Source organism: Artemia sp. Qi Xiang Cuo, chromosome 14 (genome assembly GCF_049724085.1).
Source record: "Artemia sp. Qi Xiang Cuo chromosome 14, ASM4972408v1, whole genome shotgun sequence".
In the NCBI taxonomy this organism is placed as follows: domain Eukaryota; kingdom Metazoa; phylum Arthropoda; class Branchiopoda; order Anostraca; family Artemiidae; genus Artemia; species Artemia sp. Qi Xiang Cuo.
In genome coordinates, this window is record NC_142807.1 from 22134315 (window position 1) to 22150954 (window position 16640).

Below are 16640 nucleotides of genomic sequence, written 5' to 3' on the forward strand. Positions count from 1 at the left end.
TGAATTACATCCTTTAATTTGTACTGCATAGCCTCTATGTAATTTACAAGGATTACATAATTTACACTTTTCGAGCTTTTTAACGACTGGCTGAAAATATTGGGGGGCGTCGCCCCATGCGTTACGCCCTTCGTGCTAGTAATAGTCTTGTCAAGAATACTCATGATAGGATAGGGGAGGCCCTTATAAGACTGTCCACAGAGAAGCAGAGAATTTGCTTTTGATAAACATAACTCAAAATCTATTCATTCTTTTTACTTGTGATTAATCAAAAAAAATTGCACAAAATTAATTTTTCAAAGAAAAGTTAAGAACTCCATTAAACCAAAAATGAACAAAAATAGAATCAAATAATCTACCAAGCATACAACTACCACAAATCAGTATCAATAAATAAATGAAACCCAAAACAAACAGAAATTAAAATAAGTTAAACTCAAAACGGGCAGAAATTAATCTGAGTAGGGTTCTAAACCCTATGCTTTCTATAAGCCAGAATATAATTTGTAATTTACTGAAAAGAATTCAAATGAATTTAATGAAAAAATGTGTATTATCAGTTCAATATACATATGCTGATATATTCTTAATTAAGTTTTGTTTTCTTAAAGTTATAAGTGAAAACATTTAAAAGAATGTTTTTAAGTAAAATAAAAATTATATTCTGGCTTTTAGAAAGCATAGGGTTAGAACCCTACTCAGATTAATTTCTGCTCGTTTTGAGTTTGACTTATTTTAATTTCTGTTTGTTTTTTTGGGTTTCATTTACTCATTTAGATTGATTTTTGGTGATTGCAGTCAGGGGGTATAACTTTAGTATCATTATGTTTATTTTTGTTTAGATGGTGCTATTCACTTTTTTTGAAAAACTTATATCTAGGCACAAGTTTTTTTGATTAATTTAGCTCTGAGTGATGCTGAAACAGTATTATTCTGTGAAAAAGACTGAGCCTCTTCCGAAGTTAAACAACCATCCCATCCATAAAAACCTTTAATACCCCCTGGGCATAACTTACAACCCTGGCCCCTAATCTCTGGGGTTTGTTTCAACCCTAAAATCCTTGTTATATGAGATTTTCACTATTTTGAATAGAATGGTTGTCTTAAAATTTCTATTAAATACATTTCGGAACCATTTGACGTGTGTATAGGGGTGAGAGGGCAGCTGTCCTCCGATTAGTATGAATCTTAAAAAGAGCAACAAAGCACCTTCCTAGCAATCAGATATACAACCTTTGAAGTCCGTATAATCCCACTTGCTATAAGAACGTTATATATCCCCGGGGCATAATTTACAACCCTTGCCTTCGGAGCTGAGGGAACTTCTTTTCCTTTAAGATATAATTTCCAGACCTTTCTGATAGCCTTGACAAAATGGCTATATCAAAATTTTGATTGGAAGTGTTTGTGAAAATAGTAGGCGTGGAGGGAGACATTTGCCCACTGATCACTTTAGACTAATAAAAAATGCACTAGTCCTCTCAATTTTCAATCGAATGAGCCTTTTTTGAAGCTTCTACGACAAAACTTTCTATAAAAAAGTTAAATGTCCTAAGGGTATAACTTACAACTCTTGTTATGAGGGCTATGGGGGGAGGGCTGTCATCCTTGAAGACATAATTTCAAGACCTTTCAACTACGTTGAACAAAATGGCCATATCAAAATGTTGATTGGAAATTATTAGGGAAATGATGGGCGTGGGGGGGGGGGGCATTCTCCCTCTGATTACTTTTGACTATTAAAAAGGGCAATAGCCCTCTCAATTTCCAATCGAAGGAGTCCTTTTTGAAGTTTTTACGACAACACTAACTATATGACGTTATATGCCCCCAGGGCATAACTTACTGTCATTGTTGGGGAAATTTTGGGCGTGGAAGGGGTGTTAGTTGCCTTCCAATCGCTTTCGAATATTAAAAAGGGCACTATCCACTCCAATTTCCAATCGAATGAGCCCTTTTCGAAGTTTCTACGATAACTCCTCCGATACAAAGTGCCCTGGTCCACCCCCCCCCCCCCAAAAAAATAATACATTGTGCCAGCATCGTTCTTTACTTAGGCAGCGCGATTGCGCTGCGTGTGATTCGTACAAAAGAAACAATCTGGGTCTGTTCTTTTTATTAGCCCAGTGTTTGACATAGCAACAATAGGTAAATAAAACAAAAATGTGGTTAAAAAAATGGCAAAAAAGTGATAAAAGGGGTAAAAAGGTGTTTTTTTGCTCCTCTTTTTGGAATACCCCTCAGGAATGAGGTGATTGGCTTAACAAAACAACAAAACTGCTTACAAAGTAATCAATGGAGTTAAAGCACATTTTTTTTTCTAACACGAAATGTAAGAACTAAATCTAAAACTTTACTGAAAAGTTGTAGTATGAGTAGTTCTGGCTGAAATGTTAGGGGTAATAGCAGTAGTGGTAAGAGTATCAACAGTGGAGTAGTCATGGTAGGAATTCGTGTTGTAGAAATTTTTTACACGATTTTTGAAAATGTCGTGGAAGTCGTATTGGGGCCAGAGTGGCAAGAATACTTACTTTAGGACTTCTAAATTAAAGTTGAGTCTTAGATCTATAATTAAAAAGCTGAAAAATGATTTAATGCAACCAGCGACAAAAATTCGAAACCATTTGTCAAACATATATGCTGCTCACTCCGATTTGTTTTAAGACACTCAAATTGTAATTTTTGGTCTCGTAGTTTTAATTAATATTCTTTTTTAAGGGAGGTGTAAATTGTTAAAACGGGAAAACAGGCAAATTATATGAGATTTGTTGAATATATTTCAAAATATTACATTTTTTTGACAAGAAGAAAGGGAGGAGTCCTTCTGGATAGCGCCCATCACATATCTAAATGTCAAATTTTACGAGTTACCCTGTATTTTTCGTTGTGTGATTTCCTTATTCGGAGTCTTTTTCAAAATTAGGCTGTCCATTTCGAAATGAGATTCTGTGTATATGCCCTATTCTAGTGTATGAACTTCATTGTTCATACACGTCTGAACTTCATTGTTCACGTTCACATGTCGTTCACTTCACTGTTCACGTTCACGTACTTCATTGTTCACGTGTCTGAGCTTCATTGTTTTATTCATAAATTGCCTGAAAATATGCACCTTTGCTTCTTTTCTTTTTAACTTCTGAAACCAAGACTCACCCAAAATAAATTTCTTGGCACAGTTTCTAATGAACGGTTATTTGTTAAGTATGTATTATAATCAAATATTGTAATGCCAATAGTCTACGAGCCTATAACTCTGGCTTTGGAGGGCACGCCTGTGTTATCTTAAAGCTGGTTCCAATATAGAAAAAGAGGCGTAATCAAAAAGAGTTATATGAAAAGGTGACACAGGAATGATGAATAGTTTTTACTAGTTGCATATCAGGTTTTGAGACTAACCTTAAAGAACTGGTTTTATGTCAGGTGACTGCCCTTGTAGGCTTGAAATGTAATTAAAAGGAAGACGTTATTGCATCAAGTTTTTTTTTTACTCCATCCATAAACTCGGCCGTTAACCTGAAGGTAGGTTTTGTGCCTTTGTTTTGAAAAATTGTTAGCTCCTTTTCTACAAAGGCTAGAAAATGTATAAGGTCCCACAATTAGACGTAATGAATCGCGGGCCTATAAAATTGATCCCCCAGAATCCCAAGATTTTGTTGTTTCTTTCATAATTTCTGTACTGCCCAGATGATTCCCCCTTTCTTCTGTTTTTCTTTTTAACTTGCAGCCAAAATAAGTTTTGCGAATGTGCTCTTTTGCGATCATTCCTATGCATAGCTTTTTCTTTTATGACACATACAATATTCAAAGGAGAGGTCCACAACAAAACGGCATTTCTTGCCCTAATATTGGTATTTTTAACTTCAACACCTTTATCCAGAGTTTTTGCTGGGATGAGCCGTAAATTAAAAAGTGACGATTTTTTCTTTTTAGTTGTGGGCCTAACCCACAACTACAAGTAAATGACATTCCCATTTCGACATGAACCTGATACCCTCTTCTATCTGCGTATTTGCCTAACATCGACAATATTTGAAGCAGGACAAGCCTTGGTAATGGATTTTTAATCTATTTTAGTAATTAAAATACAAACGGATAATCTACAATAAATATACAAATTTGCTATTTTCTTAGATATAACTTAATAAATTGGGTTTTAAAAACAAATTTAAGGGCTTCATGGCTTCCAAGGTCTGAGCATATGAAAATCTGGATATCTGAAATACCGACTGTAATAAAAAAGTTCATAGTAACGAACTTTAAGTAAGCAGTGACTCGGCCCAATAGTAACCAAAACTCTATAACAATTTATAAATCAAAAGAATTGGCTTTTTACGCTGATTCCAAATATATAAATTAATTAACTTTAATGTAAACCATCAAAAGCTACGAGCCTTGGAAAATTTGCCTGATTTTCTAAAAAGGGGGGGGGGGGAACATACCCAAAACATCAAGTGATCTTTATGGAAATCAAACCATCAGATTCAGCATATCAAAGAACCCTACTGTAGAGGCTTCAAGCTCCTATCTACAAAAATGGGGAATTTTGTGTTTTCTACGAGAAGAAAGATCATGGATGCGTGTTTATGTGTTTTGTTTTTCTTTTTCTTTTTTTTCCCAGGGGTGATCGTATCAAGCTAATGGTCCTAGAAGATTAGTAAAGAGCTTATTCGAATAGAAATCAAGGTTTCTAATGCCCTTTTTAAGTGACCAAAAAGATTGGAGGACAACTAGCCCCCCTTTCACTCCCTTTGTTCCCCAAAGACATCCGATCAAAATTTTGAGAAAGCCATTTGGTTCAGCATAGTTGAAAAGTCTAATAATTATGTGTTTTGATATGACAAGTTCCCCCGTAGCCCTGGAGAATCGGCTCTAGTTACGCAATTTGCTTATTGATTACCTATATTATTTGTTATTGCGAAATGTTTGGAATTTTTTGGCGGGGTGGGAGGTGATTTTTCAGGGGGAAATCTTCCATGGAGAGAATATTTCCCGGGTGAGTTTTACACGGAAGGAGGAAAGAGGACTTGCTGGGATGATTTGAGAAATGATCAGAAATTAGTTTTTTTTTAACTTTTTTTTTCAACTAAAAATAAGGAGCAACATTAAACCTTTAAACGAACAGCAATTGTTCCGTATATGAAGGGAAAACCCCTTCCTTAACTTTTGTTCTTTATGCTAATGTCTCGAAGTTCTCTATAAATACTTCTCATTCATATTCAACGGCCCGTGAGTTGGAGCAGTCTTTCTTAAAGAATTGTGACAAAAAGTCAAACTTTAGCGTAGAGAGCAAGGGTTGAGGAGGGGGTATTCCCTCTCATATACGGAATAATTTCCGTTAGTTTTAATTTTCGATTTTGCTCCTTACTTTCAGTTGAAAACTCGTTTTGTTCTTAATTTAATTCTTATCCAGGTTCTGATAAACCTTTGTAGCTTGCCTAGTAGTCCGAGTAGTTAAAAGACATTTTTAAACGTCCGTCACCTTCTCCCCTTCTTGCAGAGTTTTGATCAGGACAATAATCTGAAAAAGCCTAAATATGAGCCTGAGACACAACTACGGACCTACGTCCCTTCCTGGTGTATTATCCCCTTTATCTTAAAAAAATGTCAAATAACACGTTCTGAATTAACGCGACTCCCTGATGAGCAAAATATGCAACATATGGGGAGGTTCCCTATCCAAAGCCATTTCCTGCCCCTATGTTTGCTTTTTTAGATTTTTATTTTTCTTCAAATAATGTTTAAGACTGACTAATGATTCTTGGCTTTTATTAGTTTTTTTTTCTGGAAATAGAATACATTAGTTGATTGGCTATATTTTTATAAGTTGAATTAAACATTTACTTATTATATTGTTTACTAATTTATTATTAATTCACTTTTATTTTTAGTATTTTGTATACGCTCCTGCTTTTCTGCCAGAAGATGCGGAGTCATTTGAAGTAAGCATGAGTATGTTGTTTCACACCAACTGGGTTCAATTCGGTAACATGTCTGTGACAACTTTGGTTCAACCGGCTGGCTCGACTGATTACTTGGAAGTCTTCTCGAAGAATTTTACCTGGGTAATAGAACATACAACATAATACCAATTCTTATTTTGTTAGATAACCTCATATCATGTCTTGAGTGGGCAGCCCTGTTACTTCCACGTTGTTTCGCCTCAATTTTCTATCTTGCACTATTTGTTAAAATTTTTGGGAAAAGTCTAATGCATCAAAAGCTAATTGTGTTTTTTGAACCAGACTTCTTGATTTTTGACACTTTTAGCAAACAACTCCCAACAATCCAAGCTTCATTGGCCAACTAATAATATTGTTCTTTTAAAAGTAGATTTCTTTTTAGTATGAATAAATGATTGAGAATGAACGGGCAGGAATAGTAAAATCTTTGAACAAGGTCATCTCTCTTTTTTTTGCTGGTTCTCGCCCTTTTAAATCCTGTTTCACAATATTGAACCTCCTGTAGGCTAAACTATAAGATTTAACCCGAGTGTACACGGGCATCAAGAGTACATGAACCCTAAGTTGGGAATCCGACATTATACTTTCCCTGGAGAGGAATTTTCTTCTACTCATCATATGTAGAACTGTGTTTATAAGTAAAGGAGTGAGTTGGGAAGGTGGAATATACCTTACACTTTTTGATCAAAGGCTTAGAAGAAGAATTAGAATAAATTCACAAGCAAGCAAACTGAGATATTAAATTTGGATTTTATATTTTTTTCCTGCAAAACTAAAAAGGTGGGCTTTGTCTGTTTGTTTTTTTCTTTGTCCCCTATCAACCTTCCTCCGTCTTTTTATTAATATCGTTTACCGGTAAGATATATTTAAATGCCAGCTAGCCCCATCGCTTGTGGGCTCAGTATTAAAGAGAACCAAGCCCAATTTTGCCAAACTCAGTTATTCAAAAAAACCGGTTATTCTCGATTATGCCAAAACTCGGTTATTCAAAAAACCGATTAGTCTCGGTTATGCCAAAACTCGGTTATTCAAAAACCCGGTTATTCTCGGTTATGCCAAAACTCGGTTATTCAAAAGCTGTTGTTACACAATTAAAACCCCATTTTCGCTCGTTTTTCTTTCTTTATGTTACACAATTTATTTTTTATAGGAGAGGAAAAATTAAAAAACTAAATTTTAAGCTTTTGAAGATTAACTGTCAGTTATCTCTAAAACTTTAGAGATAACTTTTAGTTAAAATAATAAGTTAAAGCTAAGTTAAAATAATAAGCTTTTATAAAAGTTCTGAAAAAAAATTAGCGTTAGGATCGAGGTATTGATGAGGGGTCTGTTCTCCTTATGTGCGTGGTGGTTTCTGTTCGTTTTGGTTCTTGATCCTGCTACTTACTTTCAGTTGAAAAAAACTTGATTTTTATATTTAATTTCAGACAGAGATGGCCCACTGCACTATAATTTTGAGTTTTCCAGAATTGGCACTAAAAATAATTAAATAATTTTTGTTCAGTGTTTCTCTAATATCTACTAATGCTGACCTCACACAAAGGGGGAGAGATTCATTCTAAGATTGATCGCGCAATTTACCATATAGGCTAGAAAGCACACCTTTAATGGTTTCAGACCTCCCACCCCCATAAAGATCCCGTGATTCCTCTTCTTAAATGTTGATTGTAATTTCCTATTTATGCCGTCATTTTCATATTATGCCTTCAGTTGTCATCCATGACTGCACATAGGCGTGCATACAGGGGATGGACCTAATTTTAAAAGGGATTAACAACATCAGCAGATTTTTTAGTAACATTATAAATTAGAGACTTTCTTTTAAATTGATTGAGTTGGAAGAGTAAAACTTTTAGAAATGAATCCAAATTTTGATTGGATGTGTTTCGGGAAATGGTGGGCATGGAAGGGGTGTTAGTTGCCTTCCATTCACATTTGACTATTAAAAAGGGCACAACCCACTCCTATTTCCAATTGAATGAGCCCTTTTTGAAGTTTCTACGACAAATTATTCGATACGATGTGCCCTGGTCTAAGACCACAAAAAAAAATAATAATAATACATTGTGCCAACATCGTTCTTTACTAGGCAGCGCTATGGTGCTGCCTATGATTATTAGAAGTGATATCACAGGGAACAGGGAAACTCTAGATTTTTTTGTTGCATAGTGAGTCCAGCGAGTCAATAGTTATATAAAATTGGACCTTGAGATTCACTTATGTAGATTTTACAAATATTTGGCCACTGGAGCTTAAAGACATTGATTAACTTTGTGGATGATACATATATAATTTAATTGAAGCACCACTATAGCATTGAATAGTTTCAATGCTCAAAAATTCCCCTACATTTTTTGGGGATTCTCCGTCGCAATTTTTTTAGTCAGTGCTTCTTGGAGGGCCACGTTCTGTTGGTCCACGGTGGCCCATTCATTATCTAACCTAACGTAGCCTCTGGTTCCTACACAAGGCTTCTTGGAGATTATTCAAAATTAGTCAGTAGTGACTATTCATCGGCGAGTTTTTGAGGAAGAGGGTCATAAAGTTATTTTCATGAGCTCATGTAGCCTGAAAAGATTTGTACTAGTATAAACAAGAAAGGGGAAGTCATGACTGCCCAATTCATTGGAATTCATGGAACCCCTTCTATGTGCAAAAGTAATAATCTTGCTGAAACTTCTGAAGCATAGTTGTGTGCATATCCAAAATTTTTCTTCGCCATCAATATACGTCAACTGTAACTGCTACTGCTATTATTACTGTTATTGAATTTGATCTGAACAGTTTAAGGGCCTCAAGATTTTCAAAAAGGCGTATCTACTATGTCTCAGTAATGTTTAAGGTTGTTAGGTTGAAAATTGCAGGGAATGTTACAGGAGGATCTTGAAGTATTTTAGATCCTCCCATATGTATGTATATATATATATATATATATATATATATATATATATATATATATATATATATATATATATATATATATATATATATATATATATATATATATATATATATATATATATATATATATATATATATATATATATATATATATATATATATATATATATATATATATATATATATATATATATATATATATATATATATATATATATATATATATATATATATATATATATATATATATATATATATATATATATATATTATGTTTTAGAGGTAATTACTAGGCAAAAAAAGCTTTTTACATCTATTTTTAAAATCTGTGTAATTACTGCATATTTTGCATACTTAAATAATTGGGAATAATAAGCTGAATAAGTAATATTTGAATGTATATTACTTTCAAGGAATGGAAAATTAATTACTTCAAAATTAAAATCATCCGTTTTATTAAATATTTTAAAAACTAATTTATTATTATCTGAAATATTAATATTTAAATCTAAGAAATGGTCAGAGTGTCCTATCTCATAGCTAGGCTCCAGAATTAACTCTTGTGGATAAATATTTTTTGAAATCTCAATAAACTCTGCAAGATTTATTACTAAGAGATCGTCCAGATATCTTTTATTATTTGAAAGGTTATATTTTACATTGCTTGGGTTATTTTTATTTGTCATATATTCGTATTCTAATTGACTTAAAAACAAGTCCGCTATGAATGGACTCGCATTCCCACCCATCGGAATGCCAAAATTTTGTTTATATAAATTACCATTAAATCTTATAAAAGTATTAAATAGAATAAATTCCAATAAATCATATATCATATCCAAGATATAAAACTTTGAACTAAAAGTACTTCTAAAGAGATTCGTCCATCGGGTTTTTTTATTAAAAATGTAAATTTTCGAAAATCCTATATTATACAAAAGAAAAGATTTCTTATTGACCATTTTCTATTTTTCTAATACTAATTTAATTGACAATTTTCTATACAGAGTAGTAAAATCAATTGAATCGAATCTTTTAGCTGAAACACTAGCCAAAGAATCTACCACTTGTAACGAGTTATTAACACTCCAATATGGGCTAAAGTTAGAAAATTGTTTAATTCCGGAGCAATATGCTTTAAATTTATTTCTAATTTCTCCTAAAATTAAAGATAGGTCAGTGGCCGCAATTCTGGTTGGAAACCTCACAGCCCCAGCAATAAAACGTGGTTTTTGGTGTATATTTATGAAATTTTACCGTCCAATATAAGAAAGAAAACTTTTTATCATTATCATTTATTTTAATATTGAATTTTTTCAAAATTCTTTCTTCTACATTTTCAATTAAACTATTCTCCTCTATATGGGCCTTTTCGTATGTATTTGTTGTTTGTAACTCTTTTGATAAAATATCACAAAGAGTTTCTTACAAATTATGGCAAAATTATTGCTAGCTTTATCAACTGGTACAATTACAAATTCATTCTGTATATTAGCAATTGCTTGTTTCATATTGGAATTATAAAATATTGAATTTTTCTCAGAATTTGTTGGATTAATTATATACATGCTATTTTGTACACTAGTCAAAATAAAATTTATCCAATTCTGAAATCTGTCTTTAGTAATTTTCTCCTTCGTGCACCATTTATCAATAAATAAATTTAAATAATTCTTTAATCACCTAAGAATATCTGCTGGCTTTATCCGGTAAGAAAGACGGAATTTAGACCCCATTTTCATTATATTTTGAAGATCAAGATGCTTTGTAATGGACAAATCCCCCGTTACAACATGCTGGTAAGTTTGATCCACATACGGTAAAAATTGCTCGCAACTACAAACCGGTTTCCAGTTACTCTCCTTGTCAAGTTTTTTAAGCATTGAATTATAGTTAAAAATCATTTGATCAATCGTTTTTGAAAATTTATATGTTAAAATTGGACTATCTTTATACACCAAATTACATGGAAGGGCATTCTTCACTCTCCGCTGGTTTAAGATACTGGGTAAATTAATATCTTCTATTTGTTTAGTACTAAAACTAACAGACGAATATAATCTCTTATCCTTATTAACAATCTTATCAGATTTATTATACTTTGAAATAAATTGTGATTTAGCTAAAATGCAAACTGCCTCATAAATTAGTTTAGTTTTCGAGTTTCAAGTTGTATTATTTTTTGCAATCCAGAATATTTTTATTAAATTATTCCTTGATAACTTATTTAAAGATTTTATTAAACTAGCCATTCCATTAGTTTCAAATATCTGACATAAATCGATTAAAAATGCATTTAAATCTAAATAATTCTTTTTATTATTTTTTCTATGTCCTCTTGATCGGTTTTTACGTTTAGTGGGGCCATTAAAAGAAGGGTGCTCAGTTAACCCATTAATAGAGTTACCAACTACATTGGACATGTCTCCGTATTTCGCAACTCGATCATTTAGCCCAAAAGGATACGCGGTACCCAGAGCATGGATCCAATACTTCTCGTCTGCGTAATTTATTATTTTTCTCTTCTTTGGTAAAGCTTCTATGTCCAGGTTTTCTAAAATTGTAATAGTTAGATTAGATACTGAGCAATTACCATTACTGCAATGTTGAACTAGATAATTGTTAGTTTTTTCCTTGGTAATTGTAATTTTATGTCCCGAAAATCTCTTATATATGTTGTTAATTCTTTCACCCACATATTGTAATTGACAATTTTTACATTCTAGTAAATAGATAATATTATTTGTTTTAGAATTTACCTGTCCTCTTAATAAAAATTTAAAATTTTTTTTATATAATTTGATTTTAAAATAATTTCGTGGTATTAAGTTATTTTTAAAAATAAAACAACGACCATTACACTTACTAATATTCGGCAGACCCCTTTGAATATTATCATTACCATTATTATTAAATATAAAATCAGAAATAAAACGAAACCAAAACGACAAACAATACAAAGTCTAAAACATCTTCAGAAGCCAAGCCAAAAGTCCACAAGTAATAAGGTTACTCTAACTAATTATACAAAAAAAAAAAAAAAAAAAAAAAAAAAAAAAAAACACGACACTAAATAAATCTTTCGTTTAAGACGAACATTTAAAAAAAACGTAATAAATTTGCAAAAGAATAATCACTGTAAGGTAAAACCTGGACCCAGGTGAAAGTCCGCCGGGGGCGAATATTTGATTATTCCTCTAACTGGATCCCACCTGGATTCATATAATGTTTTACAGGTAATTAATTGGAAAGAAAAAAAAAAAAAAAAAGAAAAAAAAATACTGTCATCCTAATCCAGCAATTGAGACAAATGTGCACTTGAACGAGGTTTTAACCTTACTCAACTGTCCAACTACCTAAGACCAAACAGTATAACTGAACCATCAACCAAATAGAACTGTCCAAATCCATGCACACTCGTCATCAATAAATATAAATCGTTGTAAATTTATAAGCTAAAGCACCTTAAACCAAGCGAAATATTTCCAAGTAGAACCTTCCATTAAGGCTCATCAGAAGAAATACCACCTGCCTCAATTGGGTTCGAGGCTTTACTTTCTTTACCCGGCATATTCGACCCTTTACCATAATATCTATATGGTATTCCTAAGTCCGGTAAAACTTGTGAAATACATGCATACTAGTGAAGCAATTAAGAATTAGATACAAAGTGAGTTTCATTCTTTCCTTAATAAAATCCCAGAGGTCACTGAGCAAAGACCATTCTGGACCAAATGAAGACTGGTCCAGATGTGAGTTATAAAAAAAGTCTTTTATTGGTATCCGGAATCAATTGCAGATTTAAAGTTCTTCAAGCTTGTTTGAAAACAGTCTACAAATTCAAAATTCCAAAAAAAAAGCGAAAGAGAAATTATATTAAAATATCATTAAGTATTTCTTTATAATTTTTTGTATATTTACCTAAAAGTTCATGATACATAAAACTAAGTTTTTTGAATTGCCAACTAATTTTTTTCGCAGAAAAACCTCTTAAGATAAGTTTTTCGCTCAGCTTTTTACATCTATTTTTAAAATCTGTGTAATTACTGCATATTTTTGCATACCTAAATAATTGGGAATAATAAGCTGAATAAGTAATATTTGAATGTATATTACTTTCAAGGAATGGAAAATTAATTACTTCAAAATTAAAATCATCCGTTTTATTATATATTTTAAAAACTAATTTATTATTATCTGAAATATTAATATTTAAATCTAAGAAATGGTCAGAGTGTCCTATCCCATAGCTAGGCTCCAGAATTAACTCTTGTGGATAAATATTTTTTGAAATCTCAATAAACTCTGCACAATTTATTACTAAGAGATCGTCCAGATATCTTTTATTATTTGAAAGGTTATATTTTACATTGCTTGGGCTATTTTTATTTATCATATATTCGTATTCTAATTGACTTAAAAACAAGTCCGCTATGAATGGACTCGCATTCCCACCCATCGGAATGCCAACATTTTGTTTATATAAATTACCATTAAATCTTATAAAAGTATTAAATAGAAAAAATTCCAATAAATCACATACCATATCCAAGCTATAACGTCTTGAACTAATAGTACTTCTAAAGAAATTCGTCCATCGGGCTTTTTTATTAAAATTATCAATTTTCAAAAATCCGATATTAGACAAAAGAAAAAATTCCTTAATCACCATTTTCAATTTTTCTAATACTAAATAAGTGAAAAATTTGTATACAGAGTAGTAAAATCAAATGAATCGAATCTTTTAGCTGAAACATTAGTCAAAGAATCTATCACTTGTAACGAGCTATTAACACACCAATATGGGTTAAAGTTAGAAAATTTTTTAATTCCGGAACAATATGCTTAAAATTTATTTCTAATTTCTCCTAAAATTAAAGATAGGTCAGTGGCCGCAATTCTGGTTGGACACCTTACAGCCCCAGCAATAAAATGTGGTTTTGGTGTATTTTTATGAAATTTTACCGTCCAATATTAGCGATAAGAAAAAAATTAAAGAGAGATGGGCCGAACATTTTGAGAATTTGCTTAACCGAGATAGAGTTGCAGGAAAAAATATAGAGGGAAATGAAAAAGTTTGTGATACCTGGGATGTGAAGGAAGATTTGTTTTATGAGGAGGAGTTAGCAACAGTACTAAAAGGATTAAAGAATAATAAGGCTCCAGGTGCTGATAGGGTGGTAAATGAGTTTCTTAAATATGGTGGCTCTGAGGTTAGAAATAAGCTGCTGAAGATTATGAATATGATTTTGAAAAGGGGGAAGTACCTAACGATTTTAGAAAAATCTTAATTAAGCCACTTTATAAGAAAGGTGATAAAAGTGAGTGTGATAATTATCAAGGCATTACTCTAGTCCCTGTAAGTATTAAGTTACTCAGTAATATGATACTTTATAGGCTGAGAGATTCGATAGACCAAGCCTTAGAGAAGAACAGTAAGGCTTACGAACAAGCACGGAAGGTGTCGACAAAATATCTATTCTTTGGCTAAGGATTGAGAAGTACCTGAATTTTCAAACATCTTTGGTCGTTAGTTTTATAGATTATGAGCAAGCGTTCGATCCTGTTGATAGAAGAGCTTTAGTAAAGGTTTTATCCTTGTATGGTATACCAGACAAATACATTAAAGTGATTAGTGCTATGTACGAGAATAACACTGCTGCGGTTAAGGTAGGAAATGAGGTTAGCAGCTGGTTTTGTATTAAATCAGGAGTTAAGCAGGGTTGTGTTCTATCCCCCTTTGTATGTATTATTTTGATGGACTTTGTTTTAAGAAGCACAGGAAAGGCAATGGGAGACCACGGAATCAAATGGAGAGGAAAAAGTCTCCTGGACTTGGATTATGCTGATGATTTAAGCATCCTAGATGAAAGTGTGAACAAAATGAATGAAGTTTTAGAGGTTTTACGAGTTTAGGGTGCTAGAATCGGTTTAAAAATCAATGTTAGGAAGACTAAGTCACTAAGGCTAGGAATAAGTGAAGATGAAAAGGTGATGTTGGGTAATGAAAAGATTGATCAGGTGGGCAGCTTCACTTACCTTGGTAGTATTATTAGTAAAGATGGTAGGAGCAGTGAAGATGTTAAATATAGAATAGCCAAGGCTCAGGGTGTTTTTTCACAGTTAAAAAAAGTCTGGAAGAATAGGAAGATAAGTCTGCAAACCAAGATTATAATATTAGAAGCTACAGTGATGACAGTGGTCAAATATGGCTCTGAAGCATGGACGCTCCGAAAAGCGGATGAAGATTTGCTAGATGTTTTCCAGAGAAATTGCTCAAGGATTGTTCTGGGTACCCGGCTGACTGACCGTATTTCAAACAATAGGCTATACGAAAAATGTGGTTCAATACCGCTCTCTAGTGCTATAATGAAAAAAAAGGTTGAGGTGGCTAGGGCACGTGCGGATGAAGGATTATAGATTGCCGTAGATTGTTCTTTTCGGCCAACCGTCTAGGGCTAAACGGAAAGCAGGTCGTCCTCGTCTGGGGTGGGAGTACGTCACAAAGAAGGATTTAAAGGAAATTGGAACTTCGTGGGCGGGTGTAAAAAGGGAGGCTTTGGATAGATTGGGGTGAAGGAGCGTGCGTAGCTGTGTTGGCCTCAGGCGGCTTAGTGCTGTGGTGAGTTGTTAGTAGTGGTAGTAGTAGTAGTAGTAGTATCTCTAAAACTGATATATTTTTTCTTAGCCCTCCAAACATCATCAGCAAATTTTTATGTCAAAAGCTTGAAACTCCAACTGTTCATGGAAGCAACAAAAGGACGAACATGACGAACAAGAAAAAAAACTGATAAATGAGAAGTAAAACTAAATGGCCGGTAAAATGAGAGTAATGTCAATCAGTAAACAGAAAAGAAGTGGAAACGAAGAAAGCAGACATTTTGGCAAGGACAAAAGCAGACGGCCAAGCAGTCTCCAGTGCTTCAAAATAAAAAGAAGCGAAACTAACTTTAAAGTAAACTCGAATAGAACCGAAGAAATACGTATATCCAGTATGGTCTTAAAATGTATTTATAGCAATAATAGGAGACATAGTGCAATTTAAAAAAAAATAGAAAGCCTTCGAGTATCTTAAAAACCGAATTAGCTGCTGGAAAAAGAATTGAATTAGTCTATTTAATTTACTTAGTTATGGGGTTAATGGGGTATAGTTAATGGGATTTAAATCCTAATTCCACTGAGAAGTTTATATTGTGGGTCTTGAATTAGCGCAGCTCACTTTTCAGACCATTTGTAACCAAAGTTTTGAGACAAGTTGTCAGAAAGTTGAATACAGGCTCTGTGTACAAAGAAACAAAAAAAAATTATACTTAACTTCCTAAGGTTTAAAGGAAAATTTTGGCAAATTGAAGTGGCCCACTTTGCTGGTAAATTGCCTGGAAATATTAGGCTTGCTCGACCCAACAGTGGCCCTATCCAAGAGACCAGTTATTCTTTGAGAGTCTCGGACGAATTTCTTTGTTCTTACAAAATAATAATGGAACTGTTGAATAGGGCCTAAATTTTCTCAAAAGTATGATATGTTGATAAATCGTGTGAGCTATTCCAAATGAAACGTGATTTTCATCCCAGCATGACTGCAACATTGGAATGTATGCCTATATGAGTGTGAGAGGTACGGTGGTTAAAGGAAAAAATTCTGACTGTAAAAAAAAATCAGAAAACATTTTATAAAATATAGGGTGATCGTTATGTTACTTCCTATAACATTTTTAACTCTCTACTGAAGTCCTTACACTGCTTATAGTTGCAACTGTTTATTTATATTTGCGTTACTTT

At 32.9% G+C, this 16640-nt stretch overlaps 1 protein-coding gene across 1 annotated transcript in view; it reads left to right on the plus strand.

Moving 5' to 3' along the window:
* The window catches only part of LOC148944264 (CD109 antigen-like), a 340357-nt gene that overhangs the window by 241051 nt on the left and 82666 nt on the right, over window positions 1–16640 (plus strand). Inside the window, exon 7 of the mRNA XM_089099715.1 lies at window positions 5889–6062. Within this exon, the coding sequence (XP_088955841.1) occupies window positions 5889–6062 (174 nt within the window). The remainder of the gene's footprint in view (window positions 1–5888; window positions 6063–16640) is intronic.